The 22,939-nt window shown below is 42.2% G+C and overlaps 1 protein-coding gene across 11 annotated transcripts in view; it reads left to right on the forward strand.

The window, feature by feature from the left end:
- The window catches only part of RABGAP1L (RAB GTPase activating protein 1 like), a 531,206-nt gene that overhangs the window by 495,553 nt on the left and 12,714 nt on the right, over positions 1-22,939 (forward strand). For 8 of the 11 annotated variants that reach the window (XM_038413497.2, XM_043491093.1, XM_043491094.1 and 5 more), the window contains 2 exons: positions 11,446-11,538; positions 21,333-21,443. In XM_038413497.2, the coding sequence (XP_038269425.1) occupies positions 11,446-11,538; positions 21,333-21,443 (204 nt within the window). Of the gene's footprint in view, positions 1-11,445; positions 11,539-11,835; positions 17,773-21,332; positions 21,444-22,939 lie in introns of those variants that run through there. The other 3 variants (XM_038413504.1, XM_043491098.1, XM_038413518.2) reach the window with 2 other exon arrangements.

Raw genomic sequence — 22,939 nt, forward strand, 5'->3', positions numbered from 1 at the left:
GAGGGAAAAACTTCTGGCACCGGTGCATGTGGCGAGCACACACACCTAATATGGAATGGACATGAACAACACATCTCGAAGAACACCAGTTACAGAAAAGGTAACTACTTTTTTTCTGACAGGTTTCAAAGTAGCAGCCGTGTTAGTCTGTATCCGCAAAAAGAAAAGGAGTACTTGTGGCACCTTAGAGACTAACAAATTTATTTAAGCATAAGCTTTTGTGAGCTACAGTTAGTCTCTAAGGTGCCACAAGTACTCCTTTTCTTTTTACTTTTTTCTGTGCCATGACCTGGCCTGAAGCCAGACTGTGAAGCATATTGCTGAAGGTGAGGTTTGGTTGGAAACTGCTCTCTGCTCCTTGATAATCTTGGCCTGAGAAAGAGAGGTAGGAGACTAGCCAATAGTTAGTGAGATTGTTGGCATCCAGTGTTGGGTGTTTTTTAGAATGCATGTTTCAGGGTGCTTCGTAGAGGGGAGCATTGTCTATAGTTTGATCTCAAGACTACTATGAAGCAGCATGGTCACTGAGCCACTAGTGAGCTGTTCTCAAGACCGTGACAAAAGCAGAAATGGGGAATCTCTCTATCTCTGTCCCAGTTGTTCCAACCTGTGAATTTTCCATGTGCACAGGCTACTTGTTATAATCTCCATATTTCTTCTTTAACAGGAAGTCAGAAGTTTTTCTCTATAAACCTTAACTTTACCCAGTAAAAATAAAATGTTGCCAGTTCAAATTTGTCCTTTTTCTCCCATGGGGACTTTATGCCTGTGATTAAATTGAATCTCTCTAGAGAATTAAATTCTTTGGATTGCCTTGTATAGTGTCTGGTATATTAGTCCTCTGGATTAGATTTCTTGTAGATTACAAGAAGGATGAATGGAGTCTACTGTGTTCTGCCAAAACCCCACTGTGGCTTCTTTTTCTTTTCTTTTGTTTTCATGTGGACAGAATACTTATCTTCTTTTGAATCTAATCCACTGTTTGTTAAAAATTTAACAAGGAGAGCTGCATATTACTGGCTAGTGTGTTTAGTCTCCTGTTAATGGTCTGTAACACCATCCTAATAAGGAGAACTAGTAGTGTTGTTGCCTTTTGACCCGAGTGGCTAGACAAAGTTCAGGGCACTGGGGATGTTCCAGGTGGAAGTAGAAATTGATAGTCTGGTATTTTTGTGATGCTGTCTTGTTTATTTACAAGGTGTGAAAGACCCTGAGGTACAACCTGGACTGTGGGACCTCTGTGTCCTCTTTAACTCTCTGGATAAGAGTACTCTCACACTGCTCTGTTAGTGACAAGCAGCCCCTTCAGGCTTTGCTCTCACACAGCCATTAGCATGTGAGGGCACACCCGAAGTTACATGCAGGCTCTCTCAGCTTCTCATGAACTGTACACAGGGAGACACTAGCAAATCCCCCCAGCCGCAGCATTGGATTCCAAAAATGTACCATCTTACACTGCTCAAGACCTTCCCTTGAGCATTGCAAGCTCATTAATTAGTTCACCATTTCACCAAAGGGTAGTAGGCATGCATTTTGTAATCTGAGCAGATTCCCCAAGCACTTTAGACAAACTCACTGGTAAAGATAAAACATTAAAATAAGTGTATTAACTACAGAAAGATAGATTTTAAGTGATTATAAGTGTTAGGATAGTGATTACAGAGTAGCAGCCGTGTTAGTCTGTATTCGCAAAAAGAAAAGCTGTAGCTCACGAAAGCTTATGCTCAAATACATTTGTTAGTCTCTAAGGTGCCACAAGTACTCCTTTTCTTTTTGAGGATAGTGGTTAGAGTTTGTTACATAAGAAATTAAAGAGTAATAAAATAAAATCACAGTCAAATCCTAAACTTTATCAGACTAAGTGAGATTTGAATCAAGCAGCTTTTCTCACCCCACTAGGCATTGTAAGCAGTTCACCGTTTTTAATACACAGACTGAATTCCCTGCTTAGCCTGGGACCAGTTTCCACAGTTCAAAGTCTTTTCTTCCAAGCATTCTTGCTTCCTTCACAGTAGGTGGGGGAGGAGAGAAGTGGACTCATGATGCCACTGTCCCTTATTTTATACTCTCAGGTTCATGTGCCTGGAAAAATACTGGTTCAAACATGGAGTCAATCATCACGAGTCCTCATACTTGGCTGAGTCACAGAGTTAAGCAATCCCTATTGTACAGAGCCTGAGCAACTGTCTCTTACTGAATTGTAAATCTCTTGTTTACAGTTCCCCCCCGGTCAGTGGCTGGTGATGGTTGCTTAACACCTGTCTGGATGTGGGTCACCCATTTTGTTGCTACTGGAGAGCTAGCTGTGGGCATCTTCCAGACTCATAACATATTTCAATAACAACCATGTAGCAAAATGTCATAACTCCATATACAATGATGATATACATATTTTGACAGAATGAGTTCCAGCAAATCATGACTTTCATAGGATATCTTAGAATTCTTTGTACAAATATCATAACCATATATAAGTGGTGAATGTGGGGGTTACAAGGTGGTATTTCGAGGTACAGTATGTCACACAAGGAATGTATGGAGTCTTGCTTCTACAAATGCCGGAGGAACCAAGAACAAAAAGGAGCGGTTTCTTAACTTACAGGCCCCAAGCCTCTCTAGCCAACAGAAAGACAGTTTATTTCTCTAGCTTTTCTCAGGATCACACTATCCCCACAGGTTACTGCTTTACTCTCTTGCCATTTGCTTTTGGTTCCCTCTGTATTCTGTCTATTCTCAGTTCCTGTGTTCTGTTTTTCTGCACACACCCCTAACCTAAAACAATATTCAGCAAAAGTTGCTGGGTGGATTCATAGGTGCAGTGGCTGAGTGCTTGTCACAGAGTCCCTGGGCGATGCTCTGGAACTGCTCCCTACGAAGCCAGGCAGGACTCGGGTGAAGTCTCCTCTCTGTGAGCGCCTGTCTGCAGGGCAAAAAGCTCACAGAGCTTCCACCTTTCTGGGTCTGACCTCGGAGCATTCAGCATCCTCTGCCCCTCCGTGCGCTTCCCACAGTGAGCCCGCCCAGGTGGGGTCCTGGGGAAGCCAGAGGGTCCTGCACCCCAGCTTCGCAGTCAGACGTAAAACAGAGGTTTATTAGATGACAGGAACACAGTTTAAAACAGAGCTTGTAGGTACAGAGAACAGGACCCCTCAGCCGGGTCCATTTTGGGGGGGCAGGTGAGCCAGACAACCATGTCTGAACTTCACTCCATGTCCCCAGCCAGCCTCAAATGACTCACCCTCCAGCCCCTCCTCCTCTGGGCTTTGTCCCTTTCCTGGGCCAGGAGGTCACCTGATTCCTTCGTTCTCCAACCCTTTAGCTATCACCTTGCAGGGGGGAAGGGCCCAGGCCATCAGTTGCCAGGAGACAGAGTGTCGGCCATTTATGTACACTAGCCCTCTAGGGCTCTGCAACAATTACACCGCCTTATCCCACCACCTAGAGACTTAAGAAATGCATAGGGGAAACTGAGGCACCCCTACAGTATTCAGAGGAAACATTAAGAACAGTCCCACTTCATCACAGTGCTTAAAGCACTCAGTTACAATACTGAAGGTAGTGGGTTTGAATCTTGCTCAATATCAAGCTAAAAGGTGACTTCCAGTTTACCCAGCTGCAAAATGGTACCTGCTCCTTCAGGTTAGGGCAGACTATGGCAGGTGGACATGACGCTGGCCACATTGCTCCCTTGTGTACCATTGGCTATGAAACTGATGTGCCTTAACTGTGTCAGCTTGATGAACCATTGGCTCAAGATACTTCACTTTTGTCCTAGATGGGGTCTTATCCTCATGTTAATTAAAGAGTGTGTTCACACATCTCAATCTCAATGTGGTTTTAGCAACCCATAACCAGGTTTCAGCCAGCTCACAGTAATACCCTAAACCAGACAAGTAAGGCTGCTCCCAGCAGGTGGCCAAGTATGTTTTAAAAATTTAACAAGGAGTTCTGCATACTACTGGCTAGTGTGTTTAGGTTCCTGTTAACGGCCTCTAAGGGCATGGCTACATTTGCAGATGTAGAGCACTGTCAGTTAAACCCGCCTTGGTACACCGCAGTAGGAAAAGTGCTGCAGTCTGTCCACACTGACAGCTGCAAGCGCACTGGCGTGGCCACATTTGCAGCAGTTGCAGCTGCATTGGGAGCGATGCATTGTGGGCAGCTATCCCACAGAGCACCTTTTCCCATTCTGGCGCTGTGGCTTGCGGGAAGGGGGTGGGGAGTGCGGGGCATTCTGGGTCCTGTCCCAATGCCCCAGGATGTATTGGTTCACATCCAAGCATATTCCCTTTCATTCCAACATTTGGCACCATCTTTCAACAGTTTTTGTACTGTGCGCTCTGTCTTCCCTTTGGGTCTGCGGGAATGGAACCCGAACTGCTGAGGAGTATGCTGACGAGTCTCGCCAACACGTCACATTTGGCAGTCGAGTTATTCCTTAAGATACAAAGTGACAGTGAGGACTCCGACGATGATATCGACTCGAGTAACACAAACGACACGAGTTTGCTTATGGCATTCATGGACATGCTCACCACTGTGGAACGCCACTTTTGGGCTTGGGAAACAAGCACTGAGTGGTGGGATCACATTGTCATGCAAGTCTGAGATGACGAGCAGTGGCTGCAGAACTTTTGGATGAGAAAAGCCACTTTCATGGGACTGTGTGAGGAGCTTGACCCCAGCCTGCGGCACAAGGACACAAGGTAGAGAGCTGCCCAGACAGTGGAGAAGCGGGTGGCTATTGCAATCTGGAAACTGGCACCTCCAGACAGCTACTGATCGGTCGCTAACCAGTTTGGAGAGGGAAAGTCAACCGTTGGAATTGTGTTGATGCAAGTTTGCAGGGCCATTTATCGCATCCTGCTCAGAAAAACCATGACTCACGGTAATGTGCATGACATTTGGACTGGCTTTGCACAAATGGGTTTCCCTAACTGCAGAGTGGTGATAGATGGGATGCATATTCCAATTCTGGCACCAGCCCACCTAGCCTTCGAGTATGTCAATCAGAAGGGCTATTGCTCTATGGTTCTCCAGGTGCTTGTGGATCACTGTGGGCGTTTCATTGACATTAACACAGGCTGGCCCAGAAAGGTGCAGGATGCACACATCTTTTGTAACACTGGCCTGTTCAGGAAGCTGCAAGCCGGGACTTTTTTCCCAGACCAGAAGATCACCATAGGGGAAGTCAAAATGCCCACTGTGATCCTTGGATACCCTGCTTACCTTTTGATACCATGGCTCATGAAACCGTACACAGGGATCCTTGACAGCAGCAAGGAGCGGTTCAACAACAGGCTGAGCTGGTTCAGAATGACTGTGGAGTGTGCTTTTGGCCATTTAAAGGGTCGCTGGCGCTCTCTGTATGGGAAGCTGGACCTGGCCGATAACAGCATCCCTGCAGTTATATCTGTGTGCTGTACCCTCCATAACATTTGTGAAGTGAAGGGTGAAAGATTCACTCAGGCATGGAACTCGGAGGTTCAACACCTGGAGGCTGAATTTGAACAGCCAGAGAGCAGGGGCCCAACGCAGGGCTGCAAGTATTAGGGATGCCTTGAGGGAGCAATTTGAGGCTGAAAGCAACCAGTAATGTCTGGTGTGATGCCCTGCACAGGAGTGAAGGCAGTAGAAATCTGTGTTTGCTATGTATGATACACTGACTTGCAGTGCCTGTTGATTTCCTGGGCTAAGGTTTCTTTTACGTTATGCAATAATACAGAATGTTTTCAAATTCAAAAAATCAATTTATTGAAAAGAAACACAACACAACTGCTTGGGAAACACAAAGGGCAAGGGGGTGGGGTGGGGAATGGTACAATCACAGATTTGCATATGTCCTGTCTGGAGTGCTGTGCAATGCGTGCTGCACTTCAGGATGACTATACTATACTGCATGGTGATGGGGGTTTAGTGAAGTGGGTAAGGGTTGTAGTTTTCAGGGCTGGGTGGTGAAGCTACAGGGGTTGGAGGCAGCGGATGGCAGTAAGAACCCAGATGTTGGGGAAAGTGGTTTGGAGTTGACATGGTGGCACAAGGGAAAGAGTTTTGGGACAAGGGCTCCAGGGGGGAGCGTGCAGTAGTGCTCCGCCTGCATGGCTATGAGCGCTTGGATAGAGTCCTTTTGGTGCTCCATGATGCTTATCAGCCGCTCTGTGCTTTGGTGCCGGTGATCTGCATTCTGCTGGCAGACCCTCCTTTCACTCTCCTGCCACTCCTGCACTTTTTTATTTTCATTAGTCGAATGCTGCCTGATTTCATGCAGCATGTTCTCTTTGCTTCTAAGTGGCTTCTTCCTGATTTTTTTGCAGCCTCTCAGCCGTTGATAACACAGACAGCTGAGATCTCAAGGTTGCATCTGTAAAGGCAAAGTGCAACACTTAACAGAGGCAGCATTGTTCACACCAAACAGAGCAATGATTTCCCCATACTTCAGGGCAAGCACAGTCTACACAATAGCATAATTTGCCCGTCCCAAAGCAAGTGCACATAACCCACGGGAGCCCCAAAATGGTGAGTAAGCACAGGGTCAAGACTGACTGATTGTTTCATGGTTGTACTGTCCTCTTGATTTCTGTGCTTTGGGGAGAGCCAACAGTGGCAGGAGGCCCCTAAACTGAACAATGTCCCCACATTTTCCACAGGAGTTCATTCTGGAAGATATCTCTGCTGAGGGTGACCTGGGAAGCAAGGGGGGGTCTTCTACTGCAATGCGGCTTCCACCCTGGCCCATATGCAGCTTGCCTGTGTGCAGCAATGGTCACCCCGCCCCTCACAGTACAGTGGCGGGGACAAGTGAGCCTTACTGGGACAAGGACCAAAGTGGCTCTCCTGAGAAACCTGCACAAGCGCATTTCCCAAGTTCTGTCTGAGACCTTTGCAGAGATCACTGAGGCCGATTACCGTGATGTGAGAGGGCACATCAACGCCCTATTCCGCATCTAGACATGCATACGGCCCTAACCCTCCTCGCCCCAAGAGCCCGCACTGAATAACTTCCTTCCCAAAATAAAAGCCACTTACTGGGCACCTCCTCTGGTGTTTGTCCTTCCCCAAGCACCGGCCGCTGCGACTGGCTACCTGGCTTGAGAACAGCTCCTGGCTGCCTGCATCCAGGGACTCCGGGGTGTCTTCCTCCGCCTCAGCACCCTCACTCCCGCTTTGCTGCTCCTCCTCCTCCTCCTCCCGCCTTGTTGCACTGGCCTCTGAGGTGTCCATGGTGGTACTCGGAGTGGAGGTGGGGTCACCCCCAAGTATCGCATCCAGCACTTTGTAAAAACGGTAGGTTATGGGGGCACGGAGCGGCTGTTTGCCTTTCGGGTTTCGTGGTAGGCATTCTGCAGCTCCTGTACTTTAACCCTGCACTGCAGTGTGTCCTGGTCATGGCCCTTTCCATCATGGCCCTTGATATCTGCCCAAAGATATTGTAATTCCTGTGGCTGGAGCGCAGCTGGGACTGGACAGCTTCCTCCCCCCAAACACTGATGGGGTCCAGCATCTCATCATTGCTCCATACTGGGGATCGCCTGGTGTGTGGAGGCATGGTCACCCGGAAAGATTTGCTGAGAGCACTCCACGCCTGGTTGAGCAAACAGGAAGGGGATTTTCAAAATTCCCAGAGAATTTAAAGGGCAGATCTGACTGTTGGTCACCTGAGGGCAGGGCAGTAGAGTTCAAAGTGATGATCAGAGTGGCTAGAACAGGCATTGTGGGATACTTCTGGAGGCCGATCACAGTGCAATAACAGACCAGGGTGTCCATACTGGCGCCGTGGCGGAGTACCAGCAGTGCTGTAGCTGTGGAGTCAGAGCGCTCTACGTGCCTTGCTAGTGTGGATGGGTAGTGAGCTAGTGCGCCTGGGGCTCCTTTATTGTGCTGTAACTCGCAAGTGTAGCCAAGCCCTAACACAGTCCCAATAAGGAGAACTAGTCCTCATCCTCACAGAACACTAAACTGGTGCCATAAAGCCTCAATACTGTGCTCTTTGTAGTTGTTTGTTTCATGGCGATGTCTCTCAGCCCTCCTCCAAACCTCCTAGTATAGGTTATTGCTTACCCAGCCCATATCGTTATACTGCCTTTCTTCTGCCTATCTGTCTTGTATTACAAAGAAGAGAGTAAGATTGGTCTTGCATTGAACTGAGATTCAGGTGACCTGGGTTCAATTCTCAGCTCTATCACAAACTTCTTGTGTGAACTTCGGCTTTTTTGTGCTTCAGTTACCCATCTGTAACATGGTGTAATAATCTATATGCCTGTGAGGTGGAGAAGTGATTGTTTGTGAGGCACTTGGATGCTATACTGATGGTGGCCATATAAGTACCTAGTTAGATATCAAGATATAAAACACAGGAACTTGGGCCTCATGCTTCCTTTGTAAGCTGTGCAGAAACTCCCCCAGCTTTTTTAGATGTTTGGACCTCTGAGGAACTGGTAGGTTTGCATGAGGTCATGCTTTAATCATCACGACCTTCCAGCAAGTCCCTTTCACCATCCAGGAGGACAGCAGTGGTGGATGCAATAGAAGTGTGCATAATATAGAAAGGATTGATAATGGATCTGCTTAATTGGTAGTTCTGTTGATCAGTAAATATGAAATAAACATTCATATGTCATTAAGATTTGACTTAAACTCACAAATACCTGAAAGAAAGGAGTACAGGTGACCATGAAATCTTTCTCTGGTCTCTTCTGCCTATCTTCCTGTCTAACCAATCTAATTTATTTGTATCCACCCTATGTGTGTAGAATGTGTGCCCATCATGGAGGTATGTAAGTGAATGACTGTAGATATATGCATGTATGCAAATCCAGACCTTGTGAGACTAATGAGATTAAGCGCGCACACTTTTTGCATGTGCACCTTAAGGATTTGATCCACTATTAATTAAAAATAGCGAGAAGCAGGCAAGTTGGTTTGTACAACAGTTCATTTACTATTTTTCTCCCTCACTGTGCCCCTTTCTTTGCACTGGGGTCTGGTGGCTTTGTCCTGTAATTGATCTGAAATTTTCAATACAGATCTGAAATTTTCAACATTGTCCAAAAGAATTGTTTACTTTGCACTACAGCACTTCAAGGTGCAGCAATTTCTAATCTAATTCTCCTTTTGCTTCATAAATACTCCTGCTTTTTATATCTGTACATGCTTCTCCACCTGTCATTCCCTTCTTTTTCTCTCCCTATTGCTATTGTGCCAATAGCCGGTAGATGCAAAGCATCACACAACAGCACAAGAGATGTTAGCTTGGAAGGTATCCTAGCGACACATCATTCTGGTGTCTATTTCTCTAAGCAAGATCAAAGTGTAAACATCATGGAAGCACAGCAGGGTGGGAATAGATTGGGTTTTGTGTAGGATTGGTTCATTTCCTTAAAATCTTACTTTGAAGTGTACATTTAGCGCTGAATGTTAAGGTAGCCTTAACAGCCATAGCATAGTAGGAAAGAGGAAATGGATTGTACTTTCCCAGGAAGCCCTGCTTTTCATATAGTTAGTAGGGGTCAATTGACATATAAATGAGCTTCTCCTGTTAAATTATTTTCATTCAAATTTGTTTTCAGGTAATAATACCATCTCCCTCTTATCACTTAGCACTTTTCATAGATATTTAAGAGGCATCCAAGTAGAATTCTCATGAACATTTATCCAGAATTATTGCATTGATTGTATTCTTCCCTGTTCTCCTTATTCTCTTCAAAGTCTTTATTTTAGAGCTGTATGTAGATTTATGTTTAACAATAGGCTGCAGCTGATTCATTGTGCTGTATTAGCCTTTCCTGCGTCTAGCATAGAAACTCCGTGACAATGTACTGCACCTTGCAAGCAAGATTGGCTTCCACATCTCCCAGCTGTAACTCCCCTGACCCTTTCTGCTGTGACTTTGGGAACCACCTCGGCCCTTTCCTATGGCAGGGGAAGAAAATCCCCAAATGGAAAATTGAAGAGAAACTATATTAATCCCCACTCACATGCATGCGCGCACGCACACACATGCAGTATCCTCTAGTGGCCACATAGCCTGATGTCCACCTTCTCTTCCCAACAACCACTATGACAGGGTGGTTGTGGTGCAGCCCTGTCCTGCCGTTAGCTGCAGTGCTGCTGTCACATGAAGCTCTGTATTAGCATGTAATGCTCCTGATTTTCGTCAATTGCTTAATAATGGGGGGTGGGGGGGATTAGAAGACTGGCAGAAATATCACAGGAATAGATCAAGGCAAATCATGTATCTTTTTATAAATCACTGTGACATATTCTTTCACTGATGTCCTTGCCTGATGCCAATGTATGCCATACAGCTAGCAACTTCGTTGTTGCCTATTATGGGTTGTATGGGGACATTAGAGTGCTGTTAAAGGTCTGTCAAGGGAGAAAGTAATGAGAGTATACACAAAGCTACATTATAGCCAATTAAAAAATAAATGTAAAGCTGAGTATCTCCATTCTACACCTAAAAATACAGATGCTGTCTCTATATCTTGACTGTTTTCTTTTGCAAAAAAACAGATGGATGTTTTCCTGTAAATCCAGCTGTCTGTGACTTGACTTGTTTGCACAGTTGTTTACCAAATCTGTCTGTGATTTTCATCTGTGTAGCTGACTCACTGTTTCCCTGCTGTGGCTGGAAGTGAGCAATGCAGCTTTATCAGTGTCATAGGGCATCGCTTAACTCTGGGACACTGATGCACAGACTTGGTGTGGGGCAGCGAGTGGGCAGGTGAATGAGAGCAGAGCCACCTCAGTCACTGGTAACGTTCTACCACAAAAGTACCAACCATGTCTCCAATGAGACTTCACACAGACTAGTACAGGTCTGAGCTCACTATCTAAACAACAAGTAATGTAAGTGATGTGGGCAGTGTATGATCTGTTTCTGTTTGATGGAAAAACTGATTCTCACTGGCAGGGAAAAAAATAACTTGATTCTCCCCTAATTCATTCCCCAACATCCTCCTGTTGGACACATGACATTTTGATAGTTCAATTTTCATAGTACTTTGTCATCACTGCTCTCAAACTCTTCCTGTTAAAGTTTCAGTGGATCCAAGAGACCAAAAGAACCATGTTCTCCTTGCCATTCTTCGTTTATTCCCCATATTTATGCCTGTTCTCCTCCTCCCAATTCTTATTCAAAATGTTTCTACTTCAGGATTCTGGTTTCCATTTGAAGTATTTAAAAATAAATGTCATTAAGCTTACGCATGTACTGTATTGATAACTGTTTGGTGTGCCTCTTTTCACTGACAACAAAAGTAGAGTGTAAAAATGTTACTTTTCCCGCAGCTTTCACCACAGCTTTCTGGTGACAGTGAGATGAGGAATTAATTATTCAGTAGGGAATATCCGGAGCTTTCTCAACTTCATGTTTGCAAGTAAAGACTTCTGGCAGCCTTTTCCTGTGCTTCTCTAAGAACATGTTTTTCTGAATGTATTCCACAGGTGCCCACAAAGAAGCTGAAGAAATATGAGAGAGAGTATCAGACAATGCGAGAGAGTCAGCTGCAGCAGGAAGACCCAATGGACAGATACAAGGTAAAGGAGACACTATATTGAAACCTACTCCATTGGCTAAATTACATGGACTAGTGATCGGATTTCACTAGTCAGCAAGAGGTGCCTATGTCAGTATTTCACACATAGTGGGATATGCCAATACAGTACAGAAAACTATACTGGGAATTAAAGTGGTGGGTCAAATTCATCTAATTTCTTTAATGATCACTTTGGCTACTTGGAGTCATTCTGATTTTCCAGGAGTATTTCAGTCAAAAAAAATTGAACATTCGAGAAGCCCTCAAATAGCCACATATAATATTTTTCTTCTTTCAGTTTATATGTTTGTAGGTAACTCTCCTGCTGTTGCGCTTTTACTGGGAATCTGCATGAGACGCTGAGAGACTGAGGGTGATTCTCAACTACTGACACAAAAAGGAGGAAATAATACTTACTGTTTAGTAAAAACTGTGCATGGTCACATCCACAAAGACTTTAGGAAGGTGAACTCTTCCAAGACTGACATATGGTCCTTGTCATCAATATCTGTTTGTTGCAAGGTTTAATAATTTTTGTTAGTACAAGGGGGCCCTAATTCCTGCTTGGGGTCCATTGGTGCTACTGCAATAGACATCATAATGAACAGGAGAAAAATAAAACCCCAGTGATGTGTGAAGCAGAATAATGTTGGTAGTTATTACATGTATTTGAATGCATATCAATTACAGCTTAATGGGATCAACAACATATGGCCACAGATTCAAAGTCAAATGTCTTGGTTACTGTGGAGCAGTCAAGTTGTTAGTCTGATAGGCTCATAAAAAAAGGATTAGCTCAACAGTGTATCTGAATTTCTGATTTCCAGGGTAATTGGGCCCCAATGCTGAAAGCTGCTCTCTGCAGGCAGGTCCCCACATGCATGTAGCTCCAGCCACATAGAGCAGCTTCCTGGATGGGAGTCTGAGTGTGACTATCCAATATCTTGCCAGTATTGTGTTATGTATAAGCAAATATAAGTATGCATGATGTTATCCTTTCTTGTGTTTGTTTTCTGATGCTGCATACACAGGCAGATCAGGAATCATTCAGTGAAGCAATTTGTGAATAATTTCAAATAATGAATAAATTTGACAGTTCCATGATCTACTCATGCACAGCTATGAACAGGGGGAAAAGGCAAAAATTATGGCCAAGATCCTGCATTGAAAACCAGGTATGCAGACCCCTGCACCTGCATAGGGCCGCATTGGCTTCAGTGGGGCTCTGTGCTGTTGAAGAGGGTTTGCCCATGCAATTCTCAGTGTAGGATCTGGGCCTAGAAAGCACACTTTGATCAAGCTATTGACATTTCCCCAGGAGGGGTGGGGGGTGTACTTTTTACTTTATAAGAGTAATTGCCCTGTTTATGGCAAAACTTGGAAAAACATTATTGCATATGTAGGGTAGCTTGCCACTCTTACAGAATGGGGTTCAGAAAAGCATTATTTTGCATCTACCAATGTTGGCCATTATTTGTGAAACAATACTGAGGGAAAATTTGTCAGGAATGTTGCAGATAATGCACAGATAAGCCAACACAACAGATATTGTAAAACTTTGCTGAAGATGAACTCAGTACTCATAAAGTCACCTTTCCGCACTCAGGTCCTACTCCTAGCACAGTTCAGTTGGACTAGAGCCTCTGAGCTTTGATTTCATGCCCAGATGTTGTTCCTCAGATAATACATTACAGTAATATGTCAATTTTTTTCTACAATCCCTAATAAACATGTGGCACCTTGTAATATTTTTCAATTTTTTATTATATTTTAATTTCATTATCATAATGATATATTCTATTGATTTAGACTTTTATTGGGTAAGTTATTTCTAAGATTTGTATTTCATTTAAAATTCAGGATCCTTTTACTACACTTTTTTTTTTCCCCCAGCAGCAGCTCAGCTTTCCTTAGGTGCATTTTTCAGGGATGAGGCACTGAACTACCTATTGGGTGACTTAGCTGTGAGCTTATGTGGCCAGCATATGCCAGCAACTTTTTTTACTGTTCCTCAATATTATACATAACATATAAGTGCCATTTTCTATGTACTTTTAAATGAATTACATTCATGTATTCTATCTGGCATATGTAGAGTAGTAAAAAGTTCTGTAAGATACTGCAATTGTGTACAGTATCTAAGGTTGTAGAAAACAATGTATGTTGCTGCTGAATAGTACACAGCCATGTAGTGAAAGACTGTTATAATGCATACACATGAAGCAGCAGAGTTAAGACTGTGTGTGAAAGTGTAACTGACATTTCTTGATTTCTGAGGATAAACTGCAAATTAACATTTTTTAACATAACTCTAATCCAGCATAGATCTGATTTTCTGTCAGAACTAGGACTGCATTCATGGCCAAGAGAATACTAGTTAATTTCCCTATTTAGAAATAACCATGTTTACTGCTTGTTAACTGGTATTGGTTTCTTTCTTCAGTTCATTCATACTAACATAGAACTACAATAATACTTAGAAAATGTAGGGTACTGTTCATCTTCAAAGCACTGTGCAATCATATTAGCTAATTAAACCTTACAGCACTCATGGGAGATGGATGAGCAAGGATTATTATTCCCATTTAGCAGATCGTGAAACAGGTGAAGTGACTTACTTGGCCACAGCCACAGTGAGTCACTGTCAAGAGGCAGGACTAGAATTCAGGATTCTGGTTTGCAATTGTGCATCTCCTTGTGTAACTTTTATTTGGATTGGATCAGGTCAACCTTTTGTTGATGCACTGATTAGTAGAGAGATCCCTCACAACCAGCTGAGCCACATTTAGTTCAAGCTTTTTATCTGATAGGTTTCACACATGGGAAAGAGGTTCTCTCTCTTAATGGGAGAACAAGTCTGTTATAAGTGTATTAACTCCAGTTTTGTATGTTTAATTTTATTAGTATGTCTTGATGAGAATGGTGAGAATCAGCATTTGAAGACTATGCATATAGGACATAGTCTATAGGTCAGTCAGTTATGATTGCAGACCTGCATGGATGTACAAGGGGGAGAAAGCAAAAAGTCCTGCTCATCCCTTAAAAGACATCATTGCAGCCTTTGTGTTCAGGAGTGCAAGGACTATATTCACACCACTGCTAGTACGAGGCTCCCTAGAACTGGGGGATAGCACTCTGCACCTTGTCAAAGGTTCCAGGATGTCCTTGCATGATGCTCCAAGAGCTCCGTTTGGGATGATGCTCTCCATGTGGGTTGTGGCTTAAAGACTCAGTTTTCCTAGCAGAAAAAAAATATTTTCAGTTCACCATTCAGTAGTGGGGATGGCTTTTGTTTTAATGATTTCTTCCGAGCTCTGTGGAGCAGGGGTCTGTGCAGCATGTTCATCTTTTAGATGTAGAACACATTTATTCTCTCCCTTGTTTTCAGCATGTGTTTTGGTTTGTTTCACTACCTGTGCAACTTTGGGGTGATCATTTAGATGTACACCGACAGCCTTCTTGTATGTCATTTGCTCAGACCCATTACAGTTCTTAATTAATTAAGAATTAAACTGTCCTGTGAATTATCCTCTTGTCCCATGTGGGGGGCAGGGCTTGGGAGACTGCGGAGCAAGGAGGGATTGAAGCTTCCAAACTTTACAAATTATGTGGATCCGCAGGAAAGGGCCTCTTAGACTGACAGAGCCAGGAACTGTCTGTTCAGTGGGCCTTCTCTTCCTGTTGCCAGCAACAACCTAGGCGAAACCATACTGCTGTTGGCCTGGTGGCTACTCAGTGGGAGTCATGGAGCGGATCTGGGAGAGCTGTACAGCACTGAGGTGTATTAATTCCTAGCTACATTTTCACACCAATCCAGTGAACACCAAGTGGTGATGATGCACAGAATGGCTAGTCTCCTTCTCCTGCCCATCCTGCTCAACACCCAGTGAAGTCTTTTCTGGGCAGTACACCTACAGAGGGGCATCTGGGTGTTCTGGTGAGGGGAAAAGGACTGCTGAGGAAGCACTCCTTCTTCCCCCAACGCAGATCTCCAGAAGAACCAGCGTGGACGTGGAGATTAATTTCCCTGCAGTAGACTTTTTTTTAATCAGATATAAACAATCCACATGACATTCTTCACCAGATCTGGTAGAGTGGTATGTCCAAACTGACTGACAATATCCCTTTAAGGTATGGGGAGAATTGTAAATTTATGATTATTACATTCTAAGAACTGTCCAACCCCAAACCATCTGTAAATTCTGAGATCATTTAAAATTGGGATTTTTACATCGTCTGATTAATCATCAGCTAGCCAGATCCTACACAGACTGAGTGGAAGCAATGTAGTACACTATGCTACATATACAGTATGATGCAAGAATTAGTTATTGGGCATGCTTATTTTCTGCAAGTCAATTGTGACAGATTTCATTCACCACATGCACGAGCACACACAAAAATCAAAAAGGGTGCTCTGAAATTCACTTTAGGTTTATGTCTGTCTTCTCAATTTAGAAATATTTCATTTAGGAAAACTAAATACATACAGACACATTTCTGCAGCAGAATAACTTTACTGTTGGGTTTTTACATTCAGATAAATGTAATGTCTGACATTTTCATAGACTAAAACAGAAACACAGCCTGAGTTGCCATCCTTAAGTAAATGAATTGACTCTGAGTTAAAACACATCTAAAATTGTAAGTAGTAGCCAGTAAAAAAATGGGAGCTGCGTGTCCAAGAAAAGTACCAAAATAATTCAGACAAATATTTTCCCCATATTCTGAGTGATTTTTCCAGCCTCTGAGAACTTCTCACCTATAATATGGGTTTATAGGCTGTATCAGTGATGAAAACTTGGATCCTGTAAAAAAAAAATGTACAGTGTGCAAACAAAAGCTAGAATCCTACAGGTAGACTCTGCACCTACGCAGAATCCCATTGACTTCCTGGGAGCTCTATGTGCGAAAAAGTGTGCTCACCCCAGCGCTCATGACCAAAAATGTTAAATGTCACTGCTCCATTTATCTTAATGAAATAAATTAGGAATGTTTCCTATTCCTACAGTGTGACCTTGCTGCAATACAGTAAATATGTTCACTTTAGTTTTTACTGCTAAAATATGACCCTTAACAAAAGTTGTTCACATCCAAAATGGCTTTGATGTCCTAATTTTGCACACAATAGCCTTGATCCTGTAATGAGATCAGTGAGTGGGACAAAAAGAAAAGGAGGACTTGTGGCACCTTAGAGACTAACAAATTTATTAGAGCATAAGCTTTCGTGAGCTCACTTCATTGAAGTGGGACAGTTACACCTCTATGGCTCCACTGCCATACAGGAGCAATTTTTTTATCTGTATTAATGTATAATCCAGATGTATTAGCCTTTTTGTATGCCTGAAGTGTCAATAAGTAAAAATTAATATTCTAATAATTGTTATTTCGGTGCTAGTTGTTGCATTAGTATTCCTGAATGCAGGGGAAGAAACATTTGATAACTATTAGAGTGGTTTTCTTTATTTTTTAAAAAAATAAAACTCTGCACTAAGACAGTTGACGGAATGTTTCTTTAAAACCAGAGCCAAGAGTTCATCAGCGTAGCAGAGAGCACAGTGAAAAACTTTGTGATGCCTTCCATAAAACTTCTTTTGTCCTGGATAATTGTTCCTTTAAAGCTTTGTGGCTTTTTAGCCATCTTACTTTCTCAATTTTACCATCTTGGAATTAACCTAATTAACTGCTCTTTTGGATTGACTCATGATGCCTTCAATCTACTGCCATCCAGGACTGTGAATTCCAATCAGTCTTCATTTCCATCAATAAGAAACTCTCTATGTTTAAATATCTGCTTTTGGGTACAACAAAATGTGAAAATTAAGATTTCAGCAAGGTTTGTGACACCAAAGTCACACCCAGTTTTAGTAGCAGCAGTGAAAACAATTTGCATCATCATTGGTAATCATGTATATTCATCCTTCATGCTAGCTTGATAGCAGAGGGTGGAGTTTTAGTCTTTTAGTCTTCCTGAGTTGGGACTTGCCTGCAAGTTTCAAATCAGCTTTCTTCTTTAAATCAAATGTTTGTTTTAATAAGTATAAGCTGGAGTAGACCATACCTTTAAAAAACAAAGTGAGAAAATCCCAGTGTAGGATTAGCAAATCAGGAATTTTTGTTTGTTTTTTAATTTCCTAATTATTTTGTTTGGTATTTAAAATTCACTGGATATCCTGTTTTCACTGTGTTGACACCAATGATTGAAAGCAGTAGTTGGTCTGTGACTTTGCAGGAGGTAAGTTTATTTGTGTGTATGTATGTAATGTGTTTGTCTCTATTGGAAATGCAGTATCCTCCTTTTACAGATGCTAACCAAATGTAACCAGCTGTCTCCTGTGACAAAAGGAAGGAAACTAATTTGAAAAGCTGCATCTTTTTTTTACTGCTTGTGGAAACAGTGATACCAACAAGAAGGGAATAATCAGTACAGTCAGTAAACTTTTATAAATGCTTTGTATTTAGAGACAAGGCAGGGAGTGATAGGGAGTCTCTCTTTACACCTGTAGAACATCTAGCAGGTCTGACTAGTCAGCTGATGTGAGGTTACAAAATGCTGGTTCTGATGTTAGCCTGGTTGTAGCTAACAAACTGCATTTAAAGTTAATCTGAAGAATCCTCCCCCTGAAAATGAGGCTGTGTAAAACTCTGCAAAACATTTGACAGGCAGCAAAAGTAGCTCACTTCCTTTTGTGAGAGGCAATTTAGTTATTATCTTCCTCTTTTTTTGTTAATAATTGTTTTTTTATTTAAATAGATTTGAGAACTTGCTTCTGAGGAAGCATGCAGTTCTTCGTTGGTAGGGTGCGGGGAGGGGCTGGAGAAGACTACTCATGGCTAATCATACTTTGCATCCTTGTTCTGGGGGAAAGGAAAGGCAACTTGATAAATTATCCTCAGCTAGAAAATAAATATATGTAGAATCACGGAGACTAAATAGCTGTTGGCTGGTATAATGAATAGGACACATCTAACGTTTTAAAACTTGCCATGCAGATTCCTATTTAAGAGGAGCATAGTACATTTCCAACCACATTGCTTGCTTTCCTACTTGTCTGTGAGTGCAGAGCAGAAGTTTGAAATCTCACGTTCTGCTGCTTGCTTTGCAGACACTGAAGCTTCTGGCAAAAGCATAGCAAAGAATGTTAAAGCCAACCAACTTGCAGGGTTATTTCACACAGGTCTGTAAGGAATAGAGCTGATTTCTTCCTTATCTTTAAACAGTGTTCCTATAATCAGCATTACAGCAGCTATGTTAGTAATTTCTGTCTAGTGAGAAATTTTAAGTTAATTTCGTCTCTTTTTCAGCTATATCTGCTGTCAGGCAGCTATCTTTGCTAATGAAATTGGCAATCCTTTGATAGTGTGAACAAAAGTATTGAACTAAAGAGACGAGACTAGCTTTCTATACAAGATTGTAATTTAGTTTTACATCCAAGTATATATTACCCTTACCAGAAGAACTAGTTTTAACAATTTTATATTTATAGCAGAGTACAGTGTAATTTAAATAAAAACTCAGCAGAGGTTTTTGTCTTTAAAAGATGTTTACTTGACTTGTGTCAAATCATAATAAAGTTCTTTCATTTAAGGCTTCAGTAATCATGTAGCAGTTATTTAATGTATTATGTCTTCAAAAGGAAACAAATCTAACTTTCTGTGCAGTGCAACATTTCAGGCACTGTTGCACAATTACGTCACAGTGAAGAGTAGGTATTTGCAAAGGCTCCATTTCCTGGCACAGAGGAAGCTATTTAACAACAGGAGAGGTTTTTTTCTTTTTTAAAACATCCTTTTTGAGCAGTAGTTCTTTGTTTGTTTTGGCAAGCATATGAAATACTCATGCAGCAGGAGGATGTTGGAGCAAAAATAGGACTGTATCTCTGTTGTAGGGTTGCCAATTTTGGTTGGAGGTTTTTCTGTAGGTTTCCATCATGACAAACTCTAATTAAAGATTAATCTGTAATTCCTGGAGACTCTAGGGCAATCCTGGAGGGTTAGAACCCTACACCATTGAGATTTCAAGAGAGGAAATGCCTTACCCATATCTTCCATTAGGATTATTAGGAACGTAGTTGTGGAGTAGGAGGAAAATTAAGAAAGCTGAGTAGCATGTTTATGCAGTGGGTTCAAGAATTCTTCGTTTTGAAGCAATGTTTTGGTTGAGTAACTCATGAAAGTTTATTACAGAGGCAGTATCTTGCTATCTTAGAGGCTGTAATATATTTCATTTTATTTTTGTTCAAAGAAAAAAACTGACATCTGTCCGCAAGTGAAGAGACGATCTTTGTCAAATGTTATCATGTGGAGAATTCCATTCTTCAGTCATAAGGAAGTTCTTCATAAAAACTTGAAATTTTGTCTTTATTTTACATAGCTCATAGATTTCCCCCCATCCCTTCTTTGGTATGAAAGACTAGAGGCCATTAAGCAAGGGCTAAGGCAAGCAAATCTGCTGCTCTTTGCAAATTAATTTAAGATCCCCATATTTAGCCCATTCTTCTCAAACCAACTGCTTGATGGGGACTCTCAGAATATGTTTGGCACCCTGTCTGCTCACCCTGAGACATCTTTAACAAATGTTTCTGCCTTACAGCCCTTGGACAAGAAACATCATTCCAATGATAAAAAATGCATTCGTTATTCCTCTCTCCCTTCTCCCCTAATTTACTTACACTGGTTTTGTAGTATTTTACAACCACTTTGCACAGGGATAGGTGACTATACAAGGTGCAAGGCAGGGGAGAATCAGGCCATAGTCTTCTATACATTGAATATTTTTTCATTTCTGAGTTGATTTGCATCACTGTTCTGGAGGCTGTATACATTTCAAAAAGAAAGGCCTTCTCCCCATTTGCACTTTCTTGGCAGATACCATTTGAATACACACTAGAATCCACTGGCACAGATTATGGAGAAAGCAAGTCAACAGAGCTGAAGAAAGGTTCATTACTAGGCTGCCCTGTTTTAAGATCCAGCAGAGGAAGGACACTTAATTCTACATCATTTTCAGAACATAATATTCCTATGGAAGATTTGAAATCAATATTTAGTAAAATGGGGCAGGACAGATTCTATTTTGGACCTGAATAGACTATTAAGAGCATCTCTTGAAAATGGCTTTTGTTCATTACTACTGTGTTTTGTGTGGGATTTTATTATCTAACCAATTTCCCTTAATGATCAGCATGTTGAAACAGAATATTTTTCTGGTAAAAAGGGTGCTTTTGCACTCAGAGAAGCCTACAGTCAGTGTGTCATTTGGGCCTGAACATAAATATGTTTGTAAAGAGCACCACAGGGACGGAATTGAAATTACTGCCCTTCAAGTTACATTTCCATAGCAGGTTTCAGAGTAGCAGCCGTGTTAGTCTGTATTCGCAAAAAGAAAAGGAGTACTTGTGGCACCTTAGAGACTAACAAATTTATTAGAGCATAAGCTTTCGTGAGCTACAGCTCACCATCCGATGAAGTGAGCTGTAGCTCACGAAAGCTTATGCTCTAATAAATTTGTTAGTCTCTAAGGTGCCACAAGTACTCCTTTTCTTATTTCCATAGCACTGTTTCAGTTTTTCTAAACAGGCTCTGTCAGATGGGGTACTGCATCTGCTGGCTTAATTCAATGTTATTTCCCACAGCAGCAATCCTGCCTTAACTGTGCACTCATGCCTTCTTGGTTTTTATACTTTTTCTCACTCTCATACCCACCCACAAAATATTCACTTGTCTCTTTGTTCCTTCATTTTAAAATTGATAAGAAATTAACTTATTCTCCAATTTGTTCCTTTCTTTCTGCAGAGGGAGAACCGCAGGCTCCAGGAAGCGAGCATGCGGCTGGAACAGGAGAATGATGACCTTGCCCATGAACTTGTAACAAGCAAAATAGCCCTCCGAAATGACTTGGACCAGGTAACACAGGCACTGATTTGTAGCCAGGCCTGAGCCTGAATTCCTAATGTTAGGTGGTGGGGAGGGCAATGGCAGTATTTTGCATTCACAATTGAATGAGTGCAAAATTGAAGGCATTATTATTAGTGCCTTTATCTGCTCCCATTGAGATGCCTAACTACCTGATCTGTAACTGCAGTCAAGAAGCTAAGTGTCTAATGGATGCAGTTGCAGGCACAAATATTGGCACCAGTGGACACCAAATTACCTGTGCTATTGCAGTCTGTTTTGGAAAATGTAGGCTTTAATCTCTCATGCAAGTATCAGAATATGGCTACTAACTTGAAAAATTTATGCCATGCTCTCCAGAATTTTAAATTGCTACAATGTCATCCAGTATGTCTCTCACCTCACACATTCTTCTACTCTTCCAAAACCATCTAATCCTAGCTCCAGTTACCAAGGTAGCAGACAGCATTCCCAAGAAAGCTATGTGGCGCTAGCACCAAAAGTTGAGATGTTTTAGTATTTCCATCAGTAAAATGCTTCCTACAAAACCTAACCTGTGGCACAGAGGACAAGTGCTGGGGGAGCTGTTCACATGATTAGGTTGACTTTGGGAAGGTTATACACAACTGGGGTGTTGTGTATCTCTTTGCAATAATGAAGTGCACTTCAGAGCTTCACAATGTATTCTGCTACATTCTTTAGAAGCGAACTGTTAGTAATCATTACTGTATTAAATAATAAACAGGACAAATTCTGCACTCTTACTTCAGTGAGTAGCATCTTACTCAAACTGAAGCCAGTAGGCGCTGTTGTGGGGTAAGGTGCTCCTTGGTATGAGTAAGAATCTGAATCTGACTGTGCTTTGACTGTTTACAATTCTCAACTTACATAAAGAAATACAGTCCATGCCACAACCCTGCAGTTACTCTACCTCTTAAAAGTCAGTGTCTGCTGTTTTGGGCTCAGTTATGACTAAGAGCCTGAGCCATACTGATAGGGGAGACGCACAAGAGGCAAAGGATAAGGGCAATGTCTCTGGAGGCCAGGAGTAGATGATAAAAGCTTGTGGGATGCTAGGAGATGTATCCTCCCCAGCAGTATTTGAAATACGAGCCAAATTGTAACACTTGCTAGCTCCACAGCTGCTTATTTTCTGCCCATTCCTGCTCTCATATTTTATCTGTCTTCTATGTAGGAGACTGAGGTGGCTCTTTTACCTGTAGTCCACCCCTGCTGTGGCAATAACTTTGTCTATGTGCAACTGCTCTCTTCCTTCCCCACAAGAGTTAATGACACTTAGGATGGTGCTAGGCAGATGAGCACCTGGGATTGAGCAAACAGAAAAAGGAACTGATACTCAGATAGTTCTTTCGAGTGTTTTTAATGGGTATATTGAACCATGTATTATGTTGCTGGTCTAGGGTCTAAAACAGGTTTGTTCGTTTTTTTCTTTTTAAAGTTGGAAGGACCCCTTTACTATCCCCTTACCTCCTTTGCTCCATCAGATG

The sequence above is a fragment of the Dermochelys coriacea genome, chromosome 8 (genome assembly GCF_009764565.3).
Source record: "Dermochelys coriacea isolate rDerCor1 chromosome 8, rDerCor1.pri.v4, whole genome shotgun sequence".
In the NCBI taxonomy this organism is placed as follows: Eukaryota; Metazoa; Chordata; order Testudines; family Dermochelyidae; genus Dermochelys; species Dermochelys coriacea.